The 17,286-nt window shown below is 35.3% G+C and overlaps 1 protein-coding gene across 1 annotated transcript in view; it reads left to right on the forward strand.

The window, feature by feature from the left end:
* The window catches only part of ksr2 (kinase suppressor of ras 2), a 133,438-nt gene extending 120,067 nt beyond the window's left edge, over positions 1 to 13,371 (forward strand). The window contains exons 19-21 of the mRNA XM_073840110.1: positions 6,311 to 6,494; positions 9,265 to 9,510; positions 11,064 to 13,371. Coding sequence (XP_073696211.1) covers positions 6,311 to 6,494; positions 9,265 to 9,510; positions 11,064 to 11,210 — 577 coding nt within the window. The 3' untranslated portion in view covers positions 11,211 to 13,371. The remainder of the gene's footprint in view (positions 1 to 6,310; positions 6,495 to 9,264; positions 9,511 to 11,063) is intronic.
* The last annotated feature ends 3,915 nt before the right edge of the window (positions 13,372 to 17,286 follow it).

The following is a 17,286-nucleotide window of genomic DNA, read 5'->3' on the forward strand; positions in this document are numbered from 1 at the left end:
AACCAGATTTGCAGAATTTATTCAAAATAAAACACTGAAATAAGTAAATTCATAATGACTGATGACCAACACTTGTTTTACTTTGGCTAAACAAAGTATGCAAAACTAAAAAAATAATAATAATCTTCTGACATACAGTATTATTTTATTTATTGTAAGATAATTATTGTTAACAACACTTGTTATTGTCATTACAACAAGTTAAGTTTAACTTATTACAATTTATTTGTTACCACTCAGGGGTTTGGTGCATAGCTGTTTTTTTTATTTTTTTCAAATTTTCTGACAAAATATATTTACTAATCTGTTTTCAAAAAAGAAGTTGTTGAATAAAATGTGAAATTACTTATTTTGTCACTCATGTTAATTCCTTAATGTGATAATAAAGTGTCCTCTTGTCATTCTCAAAATGAGTTCCCTTTCATCAGGGTAAAAGCAACATTCATTATTAATTTCATAACATATTAGAGCAGTGTTTTTCAACCACTGTGCCGCGGTACACTAGTGTGCCGTGAGAGATCGTCAGGTGTGCCGTGGGAAATTATTCAATTTCACCTAATTGGTCTAAAACATTTTTTTGAAAAGTAATAAGTTATTGTCTGCGAATCAGTGTATGTGAGCGGAGCGGTGTGATTTTGAATGGAGGGATGAGCGGGTTTTTGAAAAGTCAGAGCGTCGTGGTTTTCACTCGCTCCAAGAGCGCTCCACCACCGCTCCATCATCAGTACAATTCATGCCAACGGTCCGTAATATAACTGCATATTAAGCAAGAATTCACATGTTAAACATGTTTAGTTAGCTTGATAGAGATGGATCACTCAAATCAGAAAGAATATGAAGGCTATGATGACGGCGGCAATAGACATGAGCGGTAAATTATAGTTCACAAGGAATTAGTTTGTTCCTTCTAGATACTAAATATTTTCAGGTGAAAGCATGATTTAAACAGGTACAACACTTATTCACACGCAATCGCTCTATCAATAATGCATTAAAACAAATGTAATGGTATCCATTTCGAATGAGCAGAAATATGTAAGAAATGCCGTGATCCGTAGGTAAAATAACTGACGAAAACGTATTATTTTCATTACAAACTTTGCACTGCATAAAGCAGCAATTATACTCTTTTAATGCTGACAATGTTATTAGCTTGGTATGTGGTAGGAACAAAGTTTGCACACTAGTGTTTCAAACTCTCCTGTTATTTTATTTTAGTATTTTTTTATTTTAATATATGTTATAAACAGGACCGTTATATTTCAAACATTATTTCTGATTTTTTTTTTTTGACGCGGAGCGAAGGCGGAGGGGTGTTTCTGATATCAGTGAGCGAGGAGTGGAGCAGGAGATAAGCGATTATTAAATGCACGGAGCGAAATTGTTGCCGCTCCACTCCGCTCACATACTCTGCTGCGAATAATATGCCATTGTCGAGTGTCTGCGGCAGAGTAATCATGTCAGGTTAGGCCCAGGTTTTACACTGAGTAGGTAGAAATATGAAAGATCAAAGAATACTGTTTTCATTGTGTTTATTTTATTCCTATTCAAGACACTTTGATAAGAATGACTGTATATTGTTCATTGCACTTTTTATTTGAAAGAAGAAATATGAAAGATCATAAAATACTTTTTTCTTTGTGTTTATTTGATTCCTGTTCAAGACACTTCGATAAGAATGGCTGTATATTGTTAATATAGGCTACAGAGTTTAAGTTTTTTACAGTTTCGATTATTGGTGTGCCTTGTCATTTTTTTTCAAATAAAAATGTACCTTGGCTCAAAAAAGGTTGAAAAACACTGTATTAGAGCCTTGATTTGCCTGAATTGACAGTGAATAAGGTGAGTCAAACTGTTTATGAAACAACCCAAAATAAGCTTTAAAAAGTATTTTATTTCAGGGTTTTGATTATACTTTTACTTTATTCTTTGAAAATGCTTACAAAATTATCCCAATTATTATTTGATTTTTAAGCAGTTCAAAACACCTGATGAACATAAATGAATTTGTACACATCGCAATATATATCGCAGAAAAAAAATATATTGCAATGTAATTTTTTCCCAATATCGTGCAGCCCTGGGGCTGGCAGACATTTTCTAGAGTCCTAGTTGTTCCAATCGTCTTCCATTATGGATAATGCTTCTGTGAACCTTCAATGCAGCAGATTTTTTTCTGAACTCTTCCCTAAATCATTGCCTTATCACAAGTCTGTCACTGAGCTCTACAGGCAGTTATCTTGACCTCAGGACTTGGTTTTTGCTGATATGCATTTTCAGCTGTTAGACCTTTTCTGAGAGGTGTGAGCCTTTCTAAATCAGACTCATTCAAATGAATTTGCCAAAGTTTAACTTCAGTCCAAGTGTAGTAACATCTAGAAGCAATATGAATGCTCCTGAGCTAAATTTCGAGTGTCCCAGATCTTTTCAGTTTTTTTTATTTCTAATAAATTTGCAAAGTTGTTACAAACCTGTTTTGTGCTTTGTCATTATAGAGTAGGGAGTGTAGATTGATGTGGGGAGAAAAAAAAGTAATTTAAAGCAGTTTAACATAATGCTGCAACAATGATGATGAATGAATACTTTTGCAAGGCACTGTAATATATATATATTAGTGAATTTTGAACATTAGTGTTTGTTTGAGATTAACTTACTAGCCATATGGATTACTGTGCCTTAGAGATGTTGTCCGACAGGAGGTTCACTCCAACTCTGGGGTGCAGGAAATCATGGAAATAACATAAGAAGCATTTTGTCACAGAGCCAACAATATTTAGTATACAATGAACCAAGCCAGAGCACATGTGAAAAGATACTGAACATAGATTTTTAACATAAAAGAATTTGCTTCTAGCTTTACTTTTTTATTTGTTATTGTTTATACTTCTTACTTCTGGATCTCAAAGCCCTAAAATTTTAAAAGGTTTCTCAGTTCACTTACGTTACTTCTCCGTCTACGGCTTCTTTCAGGATTTTAAAAATTTTGAAGCCTCCCCTGCTGTTTTTTTTTTTTTTTTTTTTTGCTCCTGAAATCACAGAAAGGTTTTTATCAATATTTGTTACCATGAGAGATTGTGTTATGTCAGCGCCGTCACCGATTAACGGTACCATGTATTTGTCTGGGTTATCTGAGACTATTTCCAATCACTCTTTGATGAAATACCAGTAACACTACTACAGACCTGTCAGAACTTCTTGTCTACACATACAGATTTGATTAAAATACGAAACTTTCATAAACAGCTCAGTTTACGGAGTTAGCATAACGTTAAGTTACCTCCTCTGACACCAGTTAAGATGCTAACGGACATTTTCGAAGACACTAAACCATCTCTATGAACTAAAGTCAACAGAAGCGAGTCAAATTCAAGCAAGAGAAGTGTCAGGAACAGCTATATGTAATATTTGTATGATTTTAGGAACTGAACTTACCGAAAACAGTGAAAACAACAGCGAGAGACCGAGTTTCGTGCTTGTCAGTTGTTGTGTTGTCGCCCCGTTTCCAACTCCCTCCGCTCTGGTGTTTGAATGGGACTCGGTCGTTTGCGCATTCATTAAAACACGGCAGCAGAAGTTACAAAAAATAAACACATACAATTAGTGTCAGGAACAGCTGTATGTAATATTTGTGTGATTTTAGGGACTAAACTTACCGAAAGCAGTAAAAACAACAGCGAGAGACGCAGTTTCCTGCTTGTCAGCCATTGCTTTGCAACCCCGTTTCCATGACAACTCCCTCGCTCCAGTATTTGAAAGCGACAAGAATGTTCGGCGGGCACGCACACGTCAAAGTCACGCAAAATTTACATAAATAAACATCAAACTAGAACATTACATAAATAAACTATTTAAATCTTAATTAAATTGTTATTAAATCATAAATTTAAGTTTTTGTTTTGTGGTTCACATTTAGAGGTGCAAAATGCCCTGCACCTGATAATCAGATAAGCACTTTTATCTTAAGAAGTTTAAGTTTTATAGTTTTAATAGTTTTATTTAATAGTTTATTTTTTTATGTAATATTTTTTATTATTTATTTATTTTATTTAACGCTCAACCACCTTATTTCATTAGAGAAGCCTGCTTGCAGTTGTAGAACTCCGGATTAAAACTCCTAGAACTGCCCTGTAGATTGTATTTTCTTATTTTTAAAAATTTTAATTATATTTCTTATTAAAAAAAATTAAAAAAAAAATATAGCAAAAAAAAAAAAAAAAAAAAAAACAGTAAATAAAACATAACAAACAACGAAAATTTGGAGTACAATATTTTATGAACATTATCGTAGTGAAAAGCCCAATGTGTCTCGTTTAGGTGACTGAAATCGTCTTTTTAATTTGCTTTGTATTAAATAAACCCCCCCCCCCCCCCCTAAAAAAAACAGTTTTATAGATCAAATAAAACATATATTTACCAAATAAATGCAAGTCAGTGGCACTGAGAACAACTGAAGAAAATGCAAAATATCCGCGCTCATTACAACCGCTGTTGCGATGCCCTGCAAAAACTACGTTAAAAAGGTCTGGGTTAACATAAAATAATCATGACATGTGCACACTATAAAAGCAACTGATGCAAGCTATATGTAATTAAAATAAATCTTCACACGTCTAAATCCAAAACAGATGCATGTTATAACCTAAAACTTAAGGCTACTGACATAATGATAATAGACCTCCAATTCGTTTATCATTAGTTGTTGTTGATCAAGATTAAAGGGATGTCGCTGTTATAAAAACTTGTTTAAATGACTAATTTATGGATTTAAAAAAAAATATGATCCAAAACAGGTTAAGAAAATATGCTGAATTTTAGACATAGCCTATCTACAGCATTATTTATAAATGCTATAAATAGACTGAATAACGTTTTGCGTCTGCATAACAAAGGCTAAATTATTTTAAAATGCAATGATACAAAATAAAACCAAACGTGTAATGAAGAAAAATATTTTAGCAAGTTTTTTATATAGCATATGTGTGTGTGTGTGTGTGTGTGTGTGTAAACACTGGACCGACTATAGTAACAAATGTGTGCAGAACAAAATAACAAAATGAATAAAACATATAGGCCGCCTTCATTAAACATTCGACAAAGCTAGAGTTAAAAAGTTTAGTCAGTTATTGTTGTTAAAACTTTCATCTTCCACTTTAGAGTTTTAGTAGTCTAATATTCAGCGAAAGACAGACAAATTACTAAGCCTAAAGTAATAAATAAAAATACACTTAATAGTTACCCTGTCCCACTCTGTGAGAGTTAAAGAAGTGCATGCCCAGATCTCCGATTCCTCTAACCAAGTTTCAACCTATATCCGACGTTATGATTTCGATCAGATGCGTCGGCTGTATCGGTTGATAAGCCAACGTAATTTCGACGTTGAATCGATGTTTAATTTTTGGCGTAATAACGTTCTGATGTACCGACCAAATAATGAACGTTGATTCAACATCGAAATTTGATTGACGACCGACACTGACCTTTACAACCAAAAATCGACGTTGAATCAACGTCAGCTTGCTGTCTGGGTAATTATTTTACCAAAATAAGAGAGATCACACAAAATGCATGTTAATTTTTATTTAGTACTGACCTGAATAAGATATTTCACATAAAAGACGTTTACATATATATCCAAAAGAGAAAACAATGGTTGAATTTATAAAAATCACCTCGTTCAAAAGTTTACATACACTTGATTTTTAATACGGTGTTGTTACCTGAATAATCCACAACAATTTTTTTGTTTTTTCAGCATTTGTGTGTATTCGAACCCTGTCCAACAATGACTGTATGATTTTGAGATCCATCTTTTCACACTGAGGACAACCGAGGGACTCATATGCAACTATTACAGAAGGTTCAAATGCTCACCGATGCGCCAGAAAGAAAAATGACGCGTCAAGAGCCAGAGGTGTAAACTTTTGAACAGATTTTGTTCTGAATCTTTTTCCATTTAAATAACTTACTTTAACTGATACAGTGGACATATGAAGGTACAGTTATAGTATCAAATTATATTAAAATCAAATAATATGAAATCACAATAATATAAACATCTAGATAGAATATGTCCCATTTAGGAAGAGCGTCATCACAAAATTGATTCGCTCAGTCCTCAGCCTCCACTAATCAGACTGTATTCACATGGCGTGACATGCAGAACTGAACCTCCATCTGTACTTATTTCTACCTGACCTGGGCCTTTCCAGAGGCAGTGAGAGTGTGGGCCAAATGAATAAAAGAATGGATGGATGGTTGACGAAATGAAGGAATGCTGCTCTGTTGGGTCCTAACACAATTGCGTCCTCAGCTGTTCTCTCCATATGGAGGCTCTGTCACACTGTCACTCTATGGGAGCCGAATACAGCACCCACGCAAGCTGTCCAGCTGGTCACACTAAAGGGACATTACCTAGAGGTGACCCCAAAGCCGTTCTCCCTATTGTCCCTTCTGCCTTCTCTTTTCACTTCCGTTGTTCTCTGCAAATGCAGAGTGTGCAGCAGCTATGGGATATTTTATGCACGTAATGCTCTCATGTTCCGTTTCATAGACCTTTTATGATTCTTTCTGTATACACGGTGTGAACTTTACAATATGTTATGCTAAAAATCAGGGGCAAATTGACTAAATGGCCTTACTCACTAACCACCCACATGTCGTTGTCATTCTTTTCAGCACTAACGTGCAGTCTTTCTATGTAAATTTGGCTAATTATAGTATGCATTATTCAGCGCTATCTGCCTGGCACTATCGACTTTGCTTTCTGTGGGCGGTAAATGTACTATTATTAAAAAAAGAGAAGTTTATGTATGTTTTCTAGTGATCATGGCAGCGGTAATTCATCAAATGATGATCAAATGATGGAGAAACTGGTGTAGATGAGTGCATTTTCAGCATTTTTCACAGCCGATTCAGGTGTCTGGATCACAGTAAAATGAAAAAGTCTTAGTAAAGTACAGCAGATCAGGAAGTCTAGTGCATCCTTTACCAGAAGAACTAAAAGCTGGAATACACTAAACAACTTTTAAAATGGAAAATTTAATTTTTTAAGTTTTTAAAGATATTAAAGGAGAAGTTCACTTCTAGAATGAAAATTCCCTCATACACTCTTAAAATAAAGGTCCTTTGAAAGGTTCTTCACAGCAATGCCATAGAAGAACCATGTTTGGTTTCACAAAGAACCATTCAGTCAAAGGTTCATTAAGGAACCATCTATTTCTTGCCTTTTTGTAATCTGAAGAACCTTCAAGAACCTTCAATTGTGAAGTTAAAGGTCCAAATTGCAGTTTCGATGCAGCTTCAAATGGCACTACACAATCCCAGCCGAGGAATAAGGGTCTAGGAATAAACAATGGGTTATTTTTTATTGGCCAACCCTACCTTTTTGAACCGAAATACACAGGCGAAGAACTAAACGCACATGATTTTTAAAAGGCCAAAACAGAGAAAAAGATACATTTTCAAAGTTATCCAAATTAAAGGTGATATATCATGAAATCTGACTTTTTCTGTTTTTAAGTGCTGTAATTGGGTCCCCAGTGCATCTACCAACCTAGAAAATATTCTGGAAAAGTTGGTGGGGAGCAGTAGCTCATTTGCATTTAAAGAGACATGCTTGAAAACAGTTTGTTTCTGCTTCAATTTTAAAATGGGCATTTTCAAAATGATATAATAAGTGATAAGTGGGGTATTGTAAGCTGAAACTTCAAAGACTCATTCTGGGGACAACTGAGATTTATATTACATATTGTAAAAAGAGGCATGATAGGTCTCCTTTAATGTGGACACAAAGCCTAAGAGTCTATCATCAGGTTCAAATTCAATGCCTAGTGAATTCTCTCCCTGATTATTGCAAAAGCCATCTCAGTTACATTGATTTTGTTTCCCTCACCAATCTCAGCAAGCTGCACGTTTTACTTTTGGTTTTAAATTGCAGAGCTCGGATGATTGGGCCTTTCAGCAGCGCTCTCCATTCAATGATTGTTAATTAGCTCTTAAGTGTGGTTTAGTAAACTTTAACACGAGCATGCTCTTTAGAGCAGAATACAGTGTTTTTCAGCAGTCAACAGCAACTCAAAGACATTTATTAATTATCTTGGATGACTTCTAACTAAATCAGAACGCAATGTGACGTTGTGCACCAGAAGTGCTTTAAAGCTTTTGAACTGCTGTTTTGCAGCCCCTTAGGGAGGCCTGTGGCACTCTTCACATGTACTCGTGCTCACAAACACACGGATACTCAAGCTAATGCTTGTGACATACTTGTGAGGAGTTCCATCTGACTTTTTGTTCTTCCTAAATTAAACAAATTATAATAAAAACGATAATTCACCCAAAAATGAAAATTTGATGTTTATCTGCTTATCCCCAGGGCATCCAAGATGTAGGTGACTTTGTCAAACCGTTGCAATCTGTCAGTCATATAATGGCAGTCAATGGGAGCCTTGGCTTTGAGAGTCAAAAAAACATACACAGACAAAACCAAATTAAACCCTGCGGCTCGTGGCGATACATTGAGGTCTTAACATACGAAACAAACGGTCTGTGCAAGAAACTGAACAGTATTTATATGGGTTTTTTTTACCTCTAATTCACTGCAATGTCCAACTGTCCTGAGCACGTTCACAACAGCCGGCACGGGATGAAGAGCAAGCAACCATAACTTCAGCCGATCAGGCTCAAAAGATGGGAGTTGGTAAAAAGTCAACACTCCCGTATGAGTTTGTGCAAGCAAACGTAATCATTTAGTTTTTAATCAGTTGCAACAATCAACTGTTGTGAATGTGCTCAGGACAGTTAGACCTTGCAGTGGATCAGAGATAAAAAAAAAGGATATAAATACTGTTCAGTTTCTTGCACAGACCGATTGTTTAATGTGTTAAGACCTCGATGTATCATCATGAGCCGCAAAGTTTAATTTGGTTTTGTCTGTGTATGTTTTTTGACTCTAAAAGCCATGGATCCCATTGACTGCCATTATATATGACTGACAGACTGCAACGGTTTGAGTTAAAAATCTTTGTTTGTGTTCTACTGAAGAAACAAAGTCACCTACATCTTGGATGCCCTGGGGGTAAGCAGATAAACATCAAATTTTCATTTTTGGGTAATCTATTCCTTTAAATGCTAATAAATGTCCACCTTTTGATTATTGCTGTTACCTCAGATTTTTACTTTACAACCAATTACGGGTTTATTTTAAGCCAGCCATATAGTGATTTTTAAATAATAGTATTTTATTTTACATAATTTATCCTTTTTTTAGTTTTAAGATGTTTGTATTATATTAATGACAACATTTTAAGACTTCTATCCCTCACAAGTACAGAGAAACCAGTATATGCACATACACTAACGCTAATATGTGTCTTGTCTTTCAGCACTATCTGGTACGAGCTCCATGCACGCGAGTGGCCCTTTAAGAATCAGCCAGCTGAAGTCATTATCTGGCAGGTGGGAAGTGGAATGAAGCCCAACCTTACTCAGATCGGCATGGGCAAGGAGATATCCGTGAGTATTCACATATACCTCACAGGCTCTGAGGTTCAGACTATATAGGCCATTCTACAGAATTGGGTCAAAGTCAGAGTTGGAAACGTCTTGGGAAAAAAAAAAAAAATCTTTTCCACAAATGAATGCAAGTTGTATAATATCCAAGATACACATTTCTAGTAATTGTGCAGTTAATTCTCATATTAAATATTTTTCCTCTCCCCAAATTTGTCACTATACCGAAACACAATAAGATTTTGTTTACATCGACCTTGTAAATATGTTTTTTGCAATTTTATTATGTTTTTAGAGGTAAATCAATAACAATTTTAACAATATTTCAAGTGTAATTGTGAGATTTGTGTAGGCCTAATTAAGTGTAATTTTTCTTTGTAAAAGGCAAAAAGTTGATCATACTGATTTCAAAGTTAGGAATTCATTAGGTTGAATATACATTAAACCAAAAACTATCATAACATCTTAGTTGATAATTCAGTACACTTTATTTTTTGACAAAACATATTTTCGGGAGTGACCATAATGTTTAAGTAGCAACCACATCACAGTGCAGAATTGTAACTTGCATACTAAAACACTATTAAAACACAAAAAATTTGCATAACTGTACTAATTTTTTATTTGCCCTAAATAAAGGATTATGTGTTGTATTTTGTGACTATTGAAACAATGAAACATGTTTTAGTTGTGATTGTTTCGGTAGTGACCCAAAAAAATGTCACTACCCAAACTTCACCAAATGTTTCGGTAATGAAAATTTTACAAATGTACGCATAAAAAAACTAAATGTTATGGAATAACGCATAATTGCAAAACAAAAAGATGTTCAGTAGTGACATTCCTTGAAGTTACATACAGATTTTCAGACTTTTGAAAACAATTTAGCTCAAAATTATGGGACCTATCTAGTCATCATGTAGTTATGAGAGAGGGTGACACATAAGTATTTCCTGATCATAAATGTAGGGGTGTACTGTGGTTTAAATCATCTCAGTCAATGGACTAAACATACACTGTTTCGGTAGTGACATAAAAAATGTGTTACACATCTTTTACATAAAGTTTCATGATTCACAAAGAAAATATTTTATTTATATATATATATATAAGATTTTTTAAAAACAACAATGGAATAAAATACCTTTTTTTATATTGTTGAAATTTAGGGGTTTAGGTTCAGGACAGCCACCTCCCACTTGAAAGTACCCAATAAATGATGATTTTGTATGTATTAAGCTTACTGATATTTTAAATATTGTTGCTTTCAATAGATAATAAAAGGATCTTAGTAAACATCTAAGATTTGAATCCTTAAATGCTTTTTAAATGTGTTTTTTTGGTTGTGGGAATTCTGTAGAATGGCCTATATACAGACTTTGTGTGACTTTTCACACAAAAAGCTGTCAAATATAGTACTGTGCCATATGCTTTTTTCATTTGAGCATGACTGTTCCAATTTGTTTGGAAAAAATGTACCTGAACACACTTGACTGGCTTTCAGATCACATCAAAGTAGAACCTAGTACTTGATCAGACTCTTCTTCCCTGTGTAGGACATCCTGCTGTTCTGTTGGGCGTATGAACAGGAAGAGCGGCCCAGCTTTTCCAAGCTCGTGGAGCTACTGGAGAAACTCCCGAAACGCAACCGCCGCCTGTCTCACCCAGTACACTTCTGGAAATCAGCTGAGTATGTGAAATGAGCTAAGCTAAACTCAAAAACGCCTGTTTATAAAATAAACCAACTAAAGAAAAAAAAAGAAAAACGCAAAACAATCGCGAGGTTACGCTAAAATGGAAGTCAGTCAGCGTGACTGAGAGAGTCGCTACTGGATGGTGCATGTATTCTGCTGTATTTAGCGACGTTTCCTAAACGCAGTGATCATTTAGCATATTTAGAGCACACGGTATTTTCTGGTGTATCATTTGCTCATGAAATTTTTTGGTTGGTTTTTGTTGCTAAATGTTTGATCTGTTTTGCATATACCAACTGCTTGTGATTATTTCTCATTATCTTGAATGAGTCCACTTTCAGTGAATGTTGTTTTTCTTTCGTTGAACCTCTGCAATGCATTTTTATAAACTGAAACTAGTGTTATTCAAGTTTTTGTCTGTATTGTTTTTTTCTTTTTTGAATTTAGTCATTGAATGAATGTATTTATTTTTTCGATTTTTGACAAATGTACCCTTTGGACTTTTTTGTTTTGTTTTTATACTTGTTTATATTCTCTCCTTCACGCTGTATCAGTGTCTCTCAGAATTCCATCCCGTCGTTTGAATTTTCCGATCACAAAGCTTTACCGTAACGCAGGGAGATTGGCGTATTCCGAGAATGTGAAGACCTTTTTCTCCCTTCCTGTCGCATTGTAGATAAGGTAGCGCGTACAGCCGTCACTCATTTACTTGCGCGGTCAGAAAGGTGGCGCCGTAATCGCGTATGTATATTATCGACACTTGAATTGTATCATGCCTAACTGTGACAAAAACAGAATTACCTGGGGGTAAACTGCTATTCCTGAGCCTACAAAGAAAAAGGGATAGATATAACAGAGTGTATCTATCACACTTGCGAACCTTTTCTTATCAGTGCATACTTACGAATGTTTTAGCATAATTTAAAGCTTTGCATTGTTTGTACTAGGCTACACATTGTTCTATTGTAGAGAATATACAGTACCATGAGTAATAGTGCACTATTTTCACCTCCACCACGACGGCATTTGTATATTATTCTAAACCACATAATCTCATTACTATGACTGTTGCATGTTGCAAGTTCTGGAGTGTCCATGTTGTAACACAGAACGGTGATCATGTCAAAAATGAGTGTGAAGGTTGGTGTCGCTAGCTAGGTATGGCTTAAACCGAACCGCTATCCCGCTTTCTCCACCATGCACTCTGGGTACAGACAATCTGCTCACTTGTAAAGCCATGGTTTTTGGGTCATAAACAGTGCCAGTGCTCACAAACTTGTTGCTGCTGTTCTTTTTCGAAGTGCTCGAGTATATTTTAGGATCACAAAAATACAGATTTGTTGTTAAGTGGGCGTTTATATTTGTACGGTCGACCGTTTTTACATGCATGAGAACATTTTTAGGGGATTTGTCCCCTCGAGTACAGAACCAGACATAGTAGTTTTACAAGCTATGACTAAATACATTGCCGGAGTATGTGAGAAACACAGAAAGTAATACAAAATGCTATTTAAAGTCTGTATCGGGCCTAGTCAGGCACACGTTTTAAACCTACAAGTCAATAACTGTGCTATAATGTTTCTATATTTTTTGAAACGGGGCTAAGAGGATGTGCCGGGACAGTGTTTTCACGCTGGGAAATCGTAAGAAGATGGGATCTTGTTAACAACCATTATTAGCAGCTTCCATATCAGGCCTATTTAACAGGCTGTAGATTTTGCTTAATAATCTGTTGCTGTAATTAATATTCCAATCACTCAATCCGACCTCATCATCATCATCTATTATATTTCTGCTCCATTATGAATGTATGAATTGTTCTGTGTGTATGTGTGTACGTGTGTGTGTTGTTGTTAACGTTGTTTTCTTTTCCTTTTTTTCTTCCTATCCATCCATGCATTTACTCTGTGGTCGTTGATTATTTATCAACACTTCTCCATCGCTCTGGTTTACGTTTCTTTTTCTGATATTGTGTGCGCGTCTTCGCAGATTTCTTTGATGGCCTCCATGATTGAGTTTTTGTATTATGTATTTGTTGTAAGTATATATAAAGCTTGTATTTACTGATGCCTTATGGTCCATGGCTTAGCGACTGGTACACATCACAAGCTCTTTCTTTGCACTCATCCTTTATGAAAATATATGAAAATAAAAACGTGTTGATTTTGGACTTTTGTTTTTTGTTCGTCATTTCTTTTTACTCCTTGTCATGATTCATGTTTTATGTTGGTTAAAAAAAAAATCTATATTGAATTATGTGAAAGCTTTAAACCTGAAAATTCTTAAGTGGTTACTTTAAGTAAACATTGATTTGATAATAACTTGTAATTATTTTAATAAGTTGGTTCAGGAACAGAATAAAGCTTTAAAACCGCTTAAACTAAGGAAGAAAAATTGACTAAACTGCATCATAAATATATTTAAATAATTAACCACAAATTAGATATCTAATTTGTCCTAAGAATTCGTAACTGTGGTTTATACACTTTGGAGAAACTTGTTTTAACAGGTAAAAGAAGAGATATTCCTCATGTCGTTTTAAACCTGTATGAATTTCTTTTTTCTCTTGAGCACCAAAGGAGATATTTTGAAGAATGCTGGTGAATAAAATATTAAAACTCAATTCAATACTTTGTGTATAACCCTGCTGAAAAATCCAGCTAAAGATGGTTTGCTGGTTTTAGCTGGTCATCCAGCCTGGTCTAGCTGGTCAGCAGGTTGGTTTTAGAGGTTTTGGCCATTTCCTTAGCTGGTCAGGCTGAGAGACCAGCTGGAACAACCAGCTAAAACCAGCTTGACTAGCTTAGCTAGACTGGAAGACCAGCTAAGACAAGCCAAGCCATTTTTTTCAGCAGGGAATTATTTAACTGTCATTCTGGAATTGTGGACCTGCTCTCTTTTGCATACAAACACAGCTGCTGCCATACTGTGACGATTGTCATGGATTGTAAGATGACTAACAAACTGGTAAGATTTTAAAACAGTTTCATCTTAAATCTTTGTCTTTTATCACTTGCTAGCAAATGCTTTTTTTCACAGAAGCTTTGCGGTCAAATATTTCAATGCAAATCAGTATTTCATGTTTAATTAATTAGTTTTGCGGTGAGTAGCCGTGTAATACGGGGTAATACGGGATAATATGGAAGCCAGTTTTTGCCACCGAATAAAAAGGTTATTGTGACTTATCTCACAATTCTGGCTTTTTTCTCAGAATTTTGTGATACAAACTTGCAATTCTGGCTTTTTAGATCTAAACTCAGAATTGTGAGATATAAACTCACAATTCTGAGAAAGTCAGAAATACGTGATATAAAATCGCAATTCTGAGAACTAAAGTAGCAAATTCACAATTGCGAGTTATAAAGTTATAGAGTTGCATGATTTAAACTCAATTCTGAGTTATAAAGTCAGAATTCCGAGATATAAACTTGCAATTCTGTGAACATATCAGTCTCTTTTTTCTCCTCAGAACTGGACTTTATAACTCACAACTGTGAGTTTATATCTTACAATTCTGAGAAAAAAAAGTCAGAATTGCAAGATACAAAGTCGCAAAAGTGTGAAAAAAAAAATCTGAATTTCGAATTTATATCTTGATACACTGGAGACCAGAAATGCAAAGCATTGTTCAGGGTAAGAGTCAGGCCTGACTTCTGAGTTCAGGAAAAATGTCTATATCCCACAATTCTGACTTTATATCTAGCAATTCTGACTTTGTAACTCACAAGTGTGCGTTTATATCTCACAGTTCTGAGAGAAAAAGTCACAATTACCTTTTTTATTTTTTATTCAATTGTGAAAACAGACTTCCACAGGATAACGCACATCCAGCTGGCTATTATTGCAATTTAAAATCTCATAAAACAGCCCGCTGATAAGTCTGTCAAACTTTATTCTGCGATAACAACCAACTGGATGTACATTATCCTTTATGTGTTCAGTAGAAAAAAATAATACAGGTTTGAAACGACATGAGGGTAACACTGTGTCTACACCAACGCAACAAAACAGACTATAAAACCCATTATAATCAGTGATGCTGTCTACACTGGATGTGGTGCGACACCTGACAGTAAACAGTAAACCTTGTTCAATTTACAACTGTATGTACATACTGACACAAAGTTCAAATGATTTGCAATGGTCGCTTTGTCGCGACAAGGTGTCCCTCAAGCTGTTGCGGCCGGTGTAAACACAGTGTAGGTAAATTATGACATAATTTTTGGGTTGAAGGGTTAGTTCGTCCAGAAATTAAAAGCAGCCCACGATTTACTTACCCTCCAGGCATTCTTACGGTGTATATGACTTCCTTCTTTCAGACGAATCCAATCAGAGTTATATTAAAAATTAACCTGGCACTTTCAAGCTTTAGAACAGCATAGGCGCATGTTTCTCTTCATCAGTCCAAAACAAGTCCAATAAAGTGCATCCATCCTTAATTAAAAGTGCCTCACATGGCCCCAGGGGGTGAATAAAGGCTTCCTGTAGTGAATTGATGCATTTTTGTAAAATACATATATATTTAAAACGTAATATTGACTTTAATCTAGCTTGTGCCAACTGGTCGTACCTGGAAGCAGCTCCAGGCGGATGACATCGGATGTCGGCGTTGCGCATGCGCCGGTGAGTCTCGAGAAAACCAACTTTTGTTTACAGGAGCAAAGGAAGCAATGTTTCCCTACTTTAGCAAAGGAAAGGAGTGTCTACTTGGATTTAAATCAAATTCCCCCTGCATTTTCCTTTACAAATCCTCATTTGAAACTTCAAATTCGTGACCGTTGTTTTGTTTTGATATCTCCACTGCGCATTCGCGTTCATCACTTCTGCGTGGCGTAATTCGCCTAGAGCTGCTTATGGGTGCGACCAGTTAGCGCAAGGTAGATTAAAGTGAATATTATGTTTTTAATATGTATTTTTTTTTTTACAAAAAGCATTGATTCACTACATGTGAGGCACTTTTTAATGGATGGATGCACTTTATTGGACTTGTTTTGGACTGATGAAGAGAAACCCTACCTATGCCATTTTAAAGCTTGGAAGTGCCAGGATAATTTTTTAATATAACTCTGATTAGATTTGTCTGAAAGAAGGAAGTCATATACTCCTAGGATGCCTGGAGGGTGAGTAAATCATGGGGTAATTTTCATTTTTGGGTGAACTAACCTTTATCTATCCTTTTAAAACCTTTAATCTATCACTTTTTGATTCACTTGGATATCCAAGGCACTGGTGAGGCTCAACATATCTAGCAATTATGTGTATTTAAAGAGACAGTTCACACAAAAATGACAACTTGTTTGATTGTTTGATCTCATTTCATCCTCAAACCAAAATTAGATTCTATGTTCTTTGTAAACAAAAGGTGAATTCTGAATAATATACTGGTCTTTTTTCTTCATGCACTTTTTCTATTCCACAGTAGAATGTTAGTCATACATGTTTGGAATGATATGAAGTACCATTTTCATTTTGGGGTGAGCTATCGCTTTAAGGATCTGGGCAGCAGATACCACCTGACTGCAAATATCAAACATCAGATCTTTATTGGCCAGTCTTTCTAATGAGAGAATGATCTGCTCTTGTTGCTCCCAATTTCTCCCTCAGCTGATGAGTTTAATTAGGTCAAATCACTGTTTAAAATGTGAAATGAGGTGAGCCTGAAACTCACCACAAATATATGGCTTAAATTAGGGCTTAATGGCATTTTTTTAATATTGTGGATATTTTACATATTTGATTCAAAATATGATTAATGCATATATGTAATATAATATAGCTTATACACATAATGCCTTAACTAATTACAATTAAGTATGTCAATGCAAAACAGAGTGATTATAACCTAAATTGACTAAAATAATGGCTTTTTCAAAAACCTTGGTTTCGCATAATAAAAAGTGGCCTGAGGAAATATGCAGAGAACAAACTGACCTGAAACCTCCATCAAGAAGCACCTCTGAGATCTTCCAATTACAAGCATATAAACTAATTGAATTCCCTGGATCAGAGCCAGATGAGGGTTAGCGTTTAAGAAAAACCCGTAGAGTGCTATCATAAAAGACCATAAATTGCCAAACCACACAAG

The sequence above is a fragment of the Garra rufa genome, chromosome 5 (genome assembly GCF_049309525.1).
Source record: "Garra rufa chromosome 5, GarRuf1.0, whole genome shotgun sequence".
Taxonomy (NCBI): domain Eukaryota; kingdom Metazoa; phylum Chordata; class Actinopteri; order Cypriniformes; family Cyprinidae; genus Garra; species Garra rufa.